The sequence below is a fragment of the Podarcis pityusensis genome (assembly GCF_964106645.2).
Source record: "Podarcis pityusensis genome assembly, chromosome: 6".
In the NCBI taxonomy this organism is placed as follows: Eukaryota; Metazoa; Chordata; class Lepidosauria; order Squamata; family Lacertidae; genus Podarcis; species Podarcis pityusensis.
This window is the reverse complement of record NC_138030.1, coordinates 80,328,394-80,340,623: the sequence shown is the minus strand read 5'-3', so window position 1 is coordinate 80,340,623 and position 12,230 is coordinate 80,328,394. Positions and strand designations below refer to the sequence as shown.

Below are 12,230 nucleotides of genomic sequence, written 5' to 3'. Positions count from 1 at the left end.
AATCCTAAAAAAAGTTTTATTGTTGCATTTTTTTCAAAATGTAAAAAATGACAGGTAAACAATAAGAAACTGTACAGTGCAATGGTGGAGTACCCCAAAATATAGTCATAGTCTTACTGCCAATCACTTGGACATGAAGAACAGATATGACTGTGGAATATCTCAAAAAATGACAATCCCATATTTAAGACTCATGCTAGGTACCCTTTCCATAAGACTTCATGTGTCCCAGAAGGCCAAGGAAAATTACTGTTTTTATTCACATAACTAATAAAAGGAAACTAAATTATATTAAAAATATGTTTTGTAGTACCTGACCTTCTAAATGAGTGTGTTTTCATTTTGCACAAAAAGTTAAGGCTATAAACTAGAAAATGACTGTCTCATGCTTATCCCAAGCATTTAAGATGGATGCAACTTGAACTTCTTGTCCAGGTTACCTAAATGCCATAGTTTGTATAATCATGTCACTGTTGCAGCATCAGGGCTGGTGCAAATATAGCATTCATTATCATTTTTTTTGTAAATCCACAAATGTCCTAAATGTGAGTTCCTTATCATACTTGTATTCCGCCACATAGTACACACAGGTCCAACTTTCTGAGGACAGTGCATTCCCAGGAAATTGTTCATCAGGGGAGCATTCACATAATGAGCTGATGATTTCAATTATTTCCCATGGGAACATTTCTAATCTGTGATTTGTCCGTTGTCTGTCCCTCCCTCCCTCGCCATGGTTTCTACCTGAAACTGCTGCAAATCAGCAAAAGCCAAACAAAGGAAAAGTTGATTTGTGCAATCTTTCCCCACTTTGTCCAATCCCTCTCCTTCCCTCCATGGTTTCTGCCCTAAATGGCTGCTGCCAGCCAGCAAAATAAATGCAAGTAAGGAAGTGGACAAACTGTGGCTGTTCAGATATCTGAATCAGCTGTTTGTGTAGTGAGGTTTGGGTATACTTTTTGTGTTTAGATAACTGAGATTTCGGATAATGAACGTTCCAGTATCAAAACCTGCATATAGTGTAGTATAGTGTTACCTAGTGGCACACCACAAGCATTGCAGTGTGTTTAGAAGCACACCAACCAAATATCTCATTTAAATAGACTCCACCCCAGTGAAGGTGAAAATTTACCCTTAGTTTTTACATCCAGAATTCTAAATGTATTGTGTTCCTCATGTTGGGGGTGGCATTATATCATAATGTGTTGGAGACGTGGGAAATACTTGGACAACAGTAGAGAGTTTAAGTTTTGGCTTTCAACACTGACCCTTTTTCACAGTTTCACAAATTACGGTTTATGAATCCCTGAACTATTGCCCAAACCAGGTGTTGCTTTCATATTTCTTATGTTGAGTTGATGTGCAACCTCTTCCTAATATTAGAATAATATCATGTATGGCATTCTAGTTGTAAAGAACTATGGAGAAATAGTCACTTGTATTGTAACTTTTGACACAACAGGATGACAAATCAAAAAAGCAATTCATTTGTGTCAATACCCTAGAAGATACACAAGCTGTCAGAGCTGTGGCTTTTCATCCAAGTGGCACTCTTTATGCTGTTGGCTCAAATTCTAAAACTTTAAGAGTATGTGCCTATCCAGAACTCCAGGAATCAAGGTAGGAGTAATTATTGATTGTTAATCTGTCTCTCATCAGTTATGTCTGACATTTGTATCCATTTCTGCTCTGCTTTTCTGACCCTCATTTTCTCCATTTCTTATTTTTTAACATGTCATTGATTATTGTGGAACTTTACCCCTTGAGGGCTACAAAAATATTAGTCTAGGTATTTCACACGAATAGGGCTACTCTGAAAAATGTAAAACTCTCTTATATTAATAGAATTTCACTATTCTATAACTTCATTTTTGGAAAGCAACCTGAAACATTGGCATTACAAGTGACACAATTTTTGCCCCATTATCCTCATTGCATTTTTATAAGCATGGTTAGGAAATTTAAGGCAGACAAAAGGTTCACACTGTTCTCAAGATCATTTTAGAACCAATGCTAAACTGGAAGTCAGTTACTGTTGTGCTGTTGCTGAGAAGTTACCATATGTCTTGCTGTTGATATTGAAGTGAAAGCTTATACGTAGTGAAAATAAAGTTTTCTCCCTGCCCATTTTTTTATGTATGAACTTGGGGCTGCTGTCCCTGCTCTTGTTGCTCACCAACCCAGCTAAATAAATCTTTATGCCTTACACCCCCCATCCCCTCACAGCTCCTTCAGATCAACATCTGTTCCCTCACAGCTTCTCTGTGTACCTCCAGTCATGCTTTATTCAAACCTCTGCTGTTGTTTAAATCTGCCATCTCTTTGCCCCCCTCTCTTGCAAATTCAGGATTGTGGTTACATATCCTTCAATGGGGGCTGCACGATGACAACCTTACATTTTTATGTACATAGAAAAATGGAGGTTGCCAGTGGCAATCTTAAATATTCTGATGAACAGGAAGCAGAACAAGCAGAAACAGAAGTGTTAAAAAAGGAATTTCAGCAAATTCCTACCTGAATAACTACCACTGTCCAACTATGGTTAGCAAATAAACAAACAAACAAAAAATAAATGCCAAATATAAGTTACTTTATTATTTACAGGATTTTTGTGAGGTTCACTGTAGCTCATAGTAATATTAGTTACTATGCATAGGTGACCAGTAGCAAGTTCTAATATCAGTGAGCTTGGCAAGCCGTTTCACTGAAATTGGTGAAATTACTTGAAATTGTTTTTGGACCCATGCTATTTCACTTTTGCTCAAACATCTGAGTAAAACAAAAAACAATATGAAGTAGTTTGAACTCCTCCATATATCATGCTTAGCTTTCTCACCCCTGTGGACTTGTGTGGCTGCAAGCATGGCAAATGGGAGCAAATGTCGGTAGCAAACGCTGTAGTAGGATGGGATGTTTGTTCAGTGAGTTGGCTGTTTGCATTATAAAATGTTGCCAAGTGTAGTGCTGCTGTTGTTTTAAATGTGACCCATCACAAGCCAGCCTTCACCTTGTGAAATTTAAAAAGCCATAAATATGTTACTCTTACAGAATATTTTGTGTGTGTGTGTGTTTAGTCTCTTTATAACTTGTTTGCTTATATGCTGTTTAGCTCCTCCTCTGCTGTTCCTCGAAAACTGGTATTTGACTTAGGCAGATCTTCGCAGTCTTCCTCTGTAAAGATGACAACAAAGTAACTAGTAAATTTACAGTATTTCCTCTTACAAACACTTTGGAGTTGCCAGATCATTTGGCTTTGTTTCTTTTGGCTTTGTATTATGTGCCTGCTCCATAACTACTTGAGTATACCACTTTCTCCATATTTTGTACTCCTCTGCTTTCACTCTTCATACAACAGCCTCACTTTACAGCTTCTGCAGCATGACCTTTTTTTAAAAAAAATCTGCTATCACTAAAAGCTTCTTGGTTGTATTAGCTTTCAGTTGCCTTATTAGCATCTTGCTTTTATTTAAACTGCCCAATAGCCAAATATTTACATGATTCCACTGCTTTTACAGTTTCTACTTTTGCGTGTAAGTAATGATTGTTAATCAGCTGTTTTCCTGCATCTTTAATAAATAATGGTTAAATTAAGATAGAGAAGAAAAATAATGGCAGGCAGATTATTATTTCTGTTACCTTTTTAACTACTGTAAGAACTTTAAAGCAGTCTTGCAATTTCCAAGATACAAGATTTTTGCACATGAAAAACTACAGTAGAAATGGAAATTGGTATGTGACTGTATCTGAAAATCATGAAATCTGGTTTCCTCTCTTACAAGATTACTTGAAGTCTTTAGTTTTCCATTGATTTTTTGCCTTTACAATATTTAAAGTGTTATATTAGAAGTGGCTAATTCACTTTGGGAAAGTGGAAGTTGTGGTATTCCTGCTCTTCAGGCATGCACATTCAGTAGTAACAAAATGTACTGTGGCGGGGAACTATAGGGGTTGAATGTGCTAGCTCCATCCTCAATAATCCTTATCATCTGTGAGTTGGAAGGTGACTGTTTGAAGTAGAGAACCTTCTGTACTCATGAAGGGTCAGGGGGTGGAGCTTGCGCACTCATTCCCATGCCCCCCTTGTTGGTTTGTTTTTGCTTATTGTTATTACCTTATTAACTTTTCCATTAATGCAATGGTCAAGATCTGAAGATACCAATAGTCTTGCAAGTCTCCTGTAGCTGCCTTCCAATGTTTGTCATGCTCCCTAAATGTTCTGAAAGTCTGCTCACCCCTCTTGGTGTGGCGGCGTTGCAGGACAGCAGAGGCTTCACTGGAGCCCCAGCGTGGGAACTGGAACAGCCATGCCCTTCCTGATAGGTGGGCAGGGGGGCAGAAGCCCCCCCCACCTATCAGGAACTGGATCCTAGCCTGCACCCTGCTTTGGCAAATGGGGATGCAGGTGCGGATCCCCTTTGTTCAGTTAATGCTGAATGTGCACATCTGAAGGAGACTCCTGTAATCTGAAAACAAAGTGGCTTGGCTTTAGCTGCGGTAGTGTCAGAAGCAGTCTGTTGTGTTTTAATTAAATTCTGATTTAATTAATTAAATTCTGTTGTCTCAGCTGAACTTCTGGTAGGCAGGTGCATTGGTGAGGAAAATGATTTTACAAGTTAAAAAAGTATGGATTTCCCTACATTCTGCTAAAGGCAAAACTAGATTAGTGATTAGAGATTGATGATCAGATCTCTTAGGTTCTCTTAAGAACAGTGTGTTGGGATCCCATATTGGACAAAGACAGTGGTATTGGGCAGAAGTTATCTTGTTCCCACCAGACCATTTATTTATTGTGTGTTTAATTTAAAATGTATTTCTATTAATTTAAAGGGTTTCTAAAGGTTGGAGAAGGACCTTAGCTCAATGGCAGAGCATCTGCCTTGCTACAGAAGGTCCTAGTAAGAGCTGGGCAGCTGTGTTCTGCACCATTTTTTAAAAAGCACTTTATAGCTCATTAAAACAATTAATATAAGCCTTTTGAAGGTGGGCCTTTTTGCATGCTCAAGAAAAACAGACTTTCCTTAAAACTGCATCATGTTAGAAGAGGGACCCTTTCTATAGTTCATATTTTTAATAGAAAAGAAACGATAAATAATTTTAAATGCAGTTATGTCATTTTAAAATATTTGCTAATTACTCTCTCCTTCCAAAAGAGTAGAATTATTAGCCTTTTGTTACAGACCCTGTCCAGACATGCAAAAGCACAAAATCATCTTACTTTCATTTGCCCCCCCTAGTGATAGTAACACTCCTAAGCAGCCCGTGGTACGTTTCAAAAGGAACAAACATCACAAAGGATCAATCTATTGTGTGGCCTGGAGTCCCTGTGGACAATTGCTGGCAACTGGTTCCAATGACAAATATGTTAAAGTACTACCTTTCAATGCAGACACCTGCAATGCAACAGGTAAGTACAAACTGTTGTTACAATTGCTTGTAACAATTGCCTTTTTATACACTTAAGAGCATATAATTTCTTGCATTGTTTAGGGGATGAGAAAGCGATCGTATCGGCTATAAATAATTTGTCCTAACAAACCCTGACTCCTCTCCAAGGAGCTGTCAGTCGCAGCGTCTGCACGTGCCACAATCTTGGGTTGTTGTTCTTAACTTATGGTCTCTGTGTGTGGTTTGGGAGCTGCACGGTCAGGGAAAAAACAATGCTGTCCTGGGTTGTAAAGACTGCGGAGAGAATAATTGGGTGCACTCTTCCCACCTTGGATCAAATCTATGCTTCCAGGTGCCATAAGAAAGCTGCAGAGATAGTGCAGGATAGTGCGCACCCCGGAAATGATCTCTTTCAGCTTCTGCCTTCTGGAAGAAGGTACAGGGTTATAAAGACTAGGACTAGCTGCCTGAGAAAGTTTCTATTCAAATGTGATTTTGGTTTTAAACACAGTGTAAGGTGGTCTCTATGGGAGTATATTGTATTTAATTATGGGGTATCAGAGTTTTTAGCAGGCTAACCAGGCTGAGATAGCAGGCTTGTTGGTTTCTGAATGTCTGATGTAGATTTTCAATTTCGTTGTTCTGTATGGGACATTGACAATAAAGATTATCGTATCGTAAGAAAGCTTAAAAAAAATTAAGAACCTTAGCTTTAAATCTTTGGAAGATTTTTTTAAAATAAAAAACCAGTTGAGTTGTAGTAGTATAAATGTAAACTATTGTACTGTTATATACTGTGCCATCTATGCACATGAAGGTAGTAATTCTGCAGTGCGGTACGTTTCAACCTGATACCAGACTGGCACAATTTTTCTGCGTGTGGGATTGAGAAAGGTGAGGGTTTTGTTTTTTGCAAACAGTTTGGTTAGACTCAAACGTTGCTGTGTCTTAACATTAAGTAGTGTCCTGAATGGTTATAAAACTCCTAATTTTTTTTCTCTCTCTCTCTCTGTGTGATAATTGTTCACTCTGTTCTCCATCTATTTTAGGGCCAGATTTGGAATTCAGCATGCATGATGGAACGATAAGGGACCTAGCTTTTATGGAAGGTCCTGAAAGTGGTGGTGCCATTTTAATAAGCGCTGGAGCTGGGGACTGTAATATTTATACAACAGACTGCCAGCGAGGGCAAGGCCTCCATGCTTTGAGTGGTCATACTGGTACGTTTCTGGTCAAGCTTTGGTAGCCTTTGGTCTCTGTCAGTTTTACTAACAACAAACAGTCTGTGTTGCTGGATTAATGAACCATTTTAATAAAGTTTAAAATGTACCGCATTGTACACTTTACTGTGTAAATTCACAAATTTTGGCAAAACTACCCTTGTTGCATGTAGAACTTGCCATTTCTCTTACTTGTGTGACAAAAGTGCATTTTGCTGACAAACGTGCATTCCTGGTTAGTACAGTGGTACCTCGGGTTAAGTACTTAATTCGTTCTGGACGTCTGTTCTTAACCTGAAACTGTTCTTAACATGAAGCACCACTTTAGCTAATGGGGCCTCCCGCTGCCACTGGAGCACGATTTCTGTTCTCATCCTGAAGCAAGGTTCTTAACCCGAGGTACTATTTCTGGGTTAGCGGAGTCTGTAACCTGAAGCGTATTTAACCTGAAGCGTATGTAACCCGAGGTACCGCTGTATATCAATAATTTAAATCATCAATGCAATAATATCAATATTTGTATTAATAATTAATACAAATCAAAATTCCTTACATGCAGGTCACATTTTAGCACTTTATACATGGAGTGGATGGATGATAGCGTCTGGCTCCCAAGACAAGACCGTACGATTCTGGGATCTCAGAGTACCTAGTTGTGTTCGCGTTGTTGGAACAACATTTCATGGAACTGGTAAGGTTACTAATGATGAAGCCAAGAAAAAATCCTTGCCATGGTTGGCCAGTAGAGTTGTTGCTTGGAAAATAGCGAGTTCTGTGCATAAATATTTGGAAACAAATTCACATAAATTAACTTCTGTTCACAAGGTACAAGGGCCCATTTCAGTAATAGGACCCTGGATATAGAAAGCACTAACTCCTGGAGGTGTGGCTGTGCCACTTTTCAGCTTTAGGGGCCAGCTGTAAACCTTCCTTTTCAATCAGACTTTTTTAGTGTAGGGGGAATGCCCTCTATAAAACTTTCACATATTATAATTTACTATGTTGCTGATTAAATTTTTTAAAACTATTGACTGCTTCATGTATTGTTGCAACCCACGCTATTGTCTTTGGATGAAGAGAGAGACATCAGATTTTAAAATGAGTAAGTGCAAAGGCTAGCAATCCTTCTAAAATTTATCTGATACTTTTTATCAGGAAAATAAAGACAATGATTGCCAGTTTTTAAGGAGCCAAGGGTTAGGTCCATTTCCTATCTCATACTGGTATTGAAGATTGTTTTTTAACATACAGAAGAACTTGTTTGAAACATTAACCAGTGTTTGCTGTTAGTGAAAAGTACATTTATAGCAGATCTGCAAGGATAAACAACCATATCTGCCGTATTTATCTAAATTTAAATGACAGTACAAGTAAACAATTAAGTGATAGTACAGTTAAAAAGATTTATTCATATCATATCATCTATGTACATGTGCCCCCCCCCAGGAACAGGTATGGAAGGCCCCTGCCCCAAGGGACTTACAACGTATAATAAACATAGAGAAACGGAAGAAAAGGCAGGCATGCACAGGCAGGGGAAAAATAATGATTATCTCAATAGCACATGCTTTGGGCTTATTTACATCTTCCCCGGTCCCTATGCTGAATTGTATCAGATGCCTTGAAATGCATCAACCTTTATTCTGATCTATATTTTATAAGGACTTCTTTAAAAAATCTTTATTGTAAACAACACACACTATCTAGAGAAATGGTACTGATTTCATTTATGGGATTTCTCCTTGCAGGCAGTGCTGTGGCATCAGTAGCTGTAGATCCTAGTGGTCGTCTTCTAGCTACAGGCCAGGAAGATTCTAGCTGTATGCTGTATGATATTCGTGGAGGGCGAATGGTGCAGAGTTACCACCCTCATTCCAGTGATGTCCGTTCTGTCCGCTTCTCCCCTGGGGCTCATTACCTTCTCACGGGTTCTTATGATATGAAAATAAAAGTGACAGACTTGCAAGGTAATTTAACTGCTAAATCAGCAATGAAAAACAACAGGGAGTTTTCATTTTCTATTTTTTTAGACAATTTCATGGATTACCAGAAAGCAGAGAAAGAAATGCCATGGGTAGCTGCTGCTTCAAACTTTACTACTTCTAGGAAGTATGAAGTGGGATTTGTGAGCAAGATCTGTTCGCCTCAGAGGGCTTCTGAAGCACAAGGTGGTTGTTGCTATTGAAACCTGCAAGTTCTTTACACACTGGAATTATGCCGAATTACTTGGGAGTAAGCTCCCCGCAATTCAGTAGACATGTATAGCCTTGTGCTGTAAAGGTAGAAATGGGGAAAGAAGAACAAATCATCTGTGCTGCTTCTTTCACTACCCCTTGGCAGCATATGAACCGACCTTAATGAGTTACTGAGTTATCAGGAAGTGATGTAAAAGTTGTTGTAAATGCAATCAAGTGAAGTGAATGGTGATTCTGTAAAAAGTTCGAGTAAACAATAATGACTCTATTTCTTTTTCACAGGGGACCTTACCAAGCAGCTCCCAACTATGGTGGTAGGGGAGCATAAAGACAAAGTGATTCAGTGCAGATGGCATACACAAGATCTTTCCTTCTTGTCATCTTCTGCAGACAGAACTGTAAAACTCTGGACCTATAACGGCTAAAGAGTAGTTTTTAAGCCTACAGATAAAGCACACACATTTAAGACTATTGGAACATTAAATTAGGCATTAAAAAGAGCAGCATTTGATCAGGAAAGCATCTCATGGAGAAGAGATGTTTCCCTTCAGTTACCCGATTGCTAGGAGGTGTTGGTGTGTGATAGTATTATTGTTCAGTGCTTTCCATGTGATCTCATGCTGCTGTGACCTATTGTAGTCTTGTTGCCGAAGTCTGTTGAACAAGCTCTTGCAATGTCAGTGTGCACTCCAAAAGACTAATTATGTGTTTACAGTTTAGTGTTTATTGCATTCTCTGATCTTTGCCTCTATGACTATTTTATTTTCTACAGGAATAAAAACTGATTCATAATTAACTCAAGTTCACATGAAATATCACTAGGTCCACACAAAATAGATTTTTTGAAAACAACAACTAGTTATGCTGTATTCTACACCGTTGCTTACATCACATCTTAACTAGTGGTCAAATTTGTTTTGCATCAAAATTTCATGTTTTGATTTTAGTATCTATAATTGTGAACTTGAAAGGTGGTTAGGTAGTGGCTGACTCTTGATCACAGTCCATTAGGTATAATATGTTGGTTTTTAACTGGGATTGTTTTGATTGGATGTTCTACACTCCTAAGCTTTAGGTGGGAAAAAAGCCTATTGGTTTGCTGAAGAGATGTTAAAACTTTTGAATGCAACAAAATACCTTTGTAAGGTACCGTAGGAAAGAAAGCATGCAGTTGGATATGGTTGGTAACAGTAATTTTAATAACCACAGCCACGATCCCTCAAACCCTCATGCACACATGGGAGAAAACTGTATGCAGCTAGAGATTTCTCTGAAGTTTCTATCAGAACTGATTGTATTGCTGAAGATTTTAATATATATGAAGCGGAGAAGTAGCTTGCTATTGTAACTGTGCAAATGACTATGATGAAGTCTTCAAAGGAACCTCTGGCTGCACATGCTGTTTCTCCTGTGTGTGCATGTAGAGTACCATATTAAAGGCAACAGCATGGCTTGAAATGCTATGTCTGCATGATAATGTAAAAGTAAATGATTTCCCAGTTCAGAGGCTTATTTGAATTTTGTTTATTTCTTGCACTGTCTATATAATACAGAATTACAAATTTATTTCTAAATATCTTTAGAGTATTATGTTTTATGTATTGTTTATATTTTCATATTGTACAGTTATGCTTTTAAATTAAATTCTTGAATATTTAGGTTATTTATTTGAAGTACAGTTAAGATTTGGTTCTTATTAATAAATTATGTGCACTGTAGCAAGACCTTTTTAACTATCATAAAAAGTTGAGGTTACCATAGAAATGTATATGTGCTTTAAACTCAATAAAGACTTTGACACCTGATAGAGAAATGAGAAATTATTTTGGCATTTCTATTCTCAAAGGTGTAATACACTAATTATACATTGCACTATGGATGCTGTTCTAAAACAAGGAATGGGACAAATTTAAAAATATTGCTCCTGATCTTAATTAAGTCTTTCAATTAGTCTTATACATGTGGCTCCTCCTCTTCCAGGGCTTTCTAGATTGCCAACTCAATGGGTGGCTTTCCTTCAGGCAGGGAGGAAAATAACCACATATTCCAGAGGTCTTAGGCCTATTTCAAAGTGGACAAGGGCCATTCTAAAAGAACGAGGGAGGTGTTTATGGTGAGTTCCCGCACCCTTTTCCCTAGAAAAATAGAAATACTTTTAACTGACAGTTCCTGCTTTTTTCTGCTTGTCTGAAAATCTGAACTTATCCAATAATATTAATGTACAAATTACAACAACAGTTATAACCTACACACACAGGTACTCAGGTTCCTGTGGGAGATCTTGTATAGGTGTGTATAGAAAAAGCATAGGAAACCCTATCAAAGGGAGGGATTTCTAGTGTGCATCACCTAACCATACCCACCTTTGTGGATGGCAGGATCTATCATGCATGTGGATTGAAAGTAGCAAGTTGTAAGCAAGTATGCATAATACCTTATTCAGATATATGGTTTCACACTTTCAACAGGTAAGTGTGTATGCAGCTTAAGTCTCAGGGTACTTAACCTTCCAAGACGAAACAGATATTTGCATCAAGGCAGTAGGAGCATACCCTGGCAAAGGCATGCACCTCCCTGACAAAAAGACCATTAACAGGATAATTCAGGAGCTGAACATGAACTTTTCTTAATCATTTAACATATGTTTGCATGCTGCTGTTGTGACCCAACTTAGATCAGGCTGAAACTCTCCCAGTCCACCAGTTGGAAAACCAGTGCATTACAGGATTACGGTACCTAAAATCTTGGCTGGTCTATCTCCTGTGGGTGTCCCTGTTCTCCCATTAAAAAGGTGCTCAGTTTTGGTGGCCTGTATAATAATCCAGTAAAACAAATCCCTGAAAACTCAACAAAAGACAACACAGATTAATGGAGAACGGTAGGTGCACATACTGTTCTGCAACAGTGTTCTGTAACGGACCTCTTTAAAAGTTTTACTATATTAAAGACAATACACTTTAAAAAACAAAAAACAAAACCTACACAGCTTAAATGAAGCTTGAGGATGTGACAAAAGAGGGAAGTTAAACAAAATTTACCATCAGTGGGTAAGGTAAAGGTAAAGGGACCCCTGACCATTAGGTCCAGTCATGGCCGACTCTGGGGTTGCGGTGCTCATCTTGCTTTATTGGCCGGTGTACAGCTTCCGGGTCATGTGGCCAGCATGACGAACCAGAGCAGTTTATCTTCCCGCTGGAGCGGTACTTATTTATCTACTTGCACTTTGACATGCTTTCGAACTGCTAGGTTGGCAGGAGCAGGGACCGAGCAACGGGAGCTCACCCCGTCACGGGGATTCGAACCACCGACCTTCTGATTGGCAAGTCCTAGGATCTGTGGTTTAACCCACAGCACCACCCGTGTCCCCCATCAGTGGGTACTTCTAAATTAAAGCGACTGCCTGCCCGCCAAGGAGGACAGGGCTACTACA

At 38.6% G+C, this 12,230-nt stretch overlaps 1 protein-coding gene and 1 long non-coding RNA gene across 4 annotated transcripts in view; one reads left to right on the top strand and one right to left on the bottom strand.

Moving 5' to 3' along the window:
* Positions 1–10,620, top strand: part of WDR47 (WD repeat domain 47) — a 34,731-nt gene extending 24,111 nt beyond the window's left edge. For 2 of the 3 annotated variants that reach the window (XM_081010760.1, XM_081010762.1), the window contains 7 exons: positions 1,463–1,620; positions 3,110–3,190; positions 5,235–5,404; positions 6,435–6,605; positions 7,165–7,296; positions 8,354–8,572; positions 9,083–10,620. In XM_081010760.1, coding sequence (XP_080866886.1) covers positions 1,463–1,620; positions 3,110–3,190; positions 5,235–5,404; positions 6,435–6,605; positions 7,165–7,296; positions 8,354–8,572; positions 9,083–9,225 — 1,074 coding nt within the window. In that variant the 3' untranslated portion in view covers positions 9,226–10,620. The remainder of the gene's footprint in view (positions 1–1,462; positions 1,621–3,109; positions 3,191–5,234; positions 5,405–6,434; positions 6,606–7,164; positions 7,297–8,353; positions 8,573–9,082) is intronic. The other variant, XM_081010761.1, reaches the window with a different exon arrangement.
* On the bottom strand, positions 2,570–8,446 carry LOC308479830. Its single transcript, XR_013987825.1, has 3 exons — positions 8,304–8,446; positions 7,159–7,377; positions 2,570–3,171 (listed from the first exon to the last, which is right to left on the bottom strand). It is a non-coding gene; the product is annotated as an uncharacterized lncRNA (long non-coding RNA).
* Positions 10,621–12,230: the final 1,610 nt, after the last annotated feature.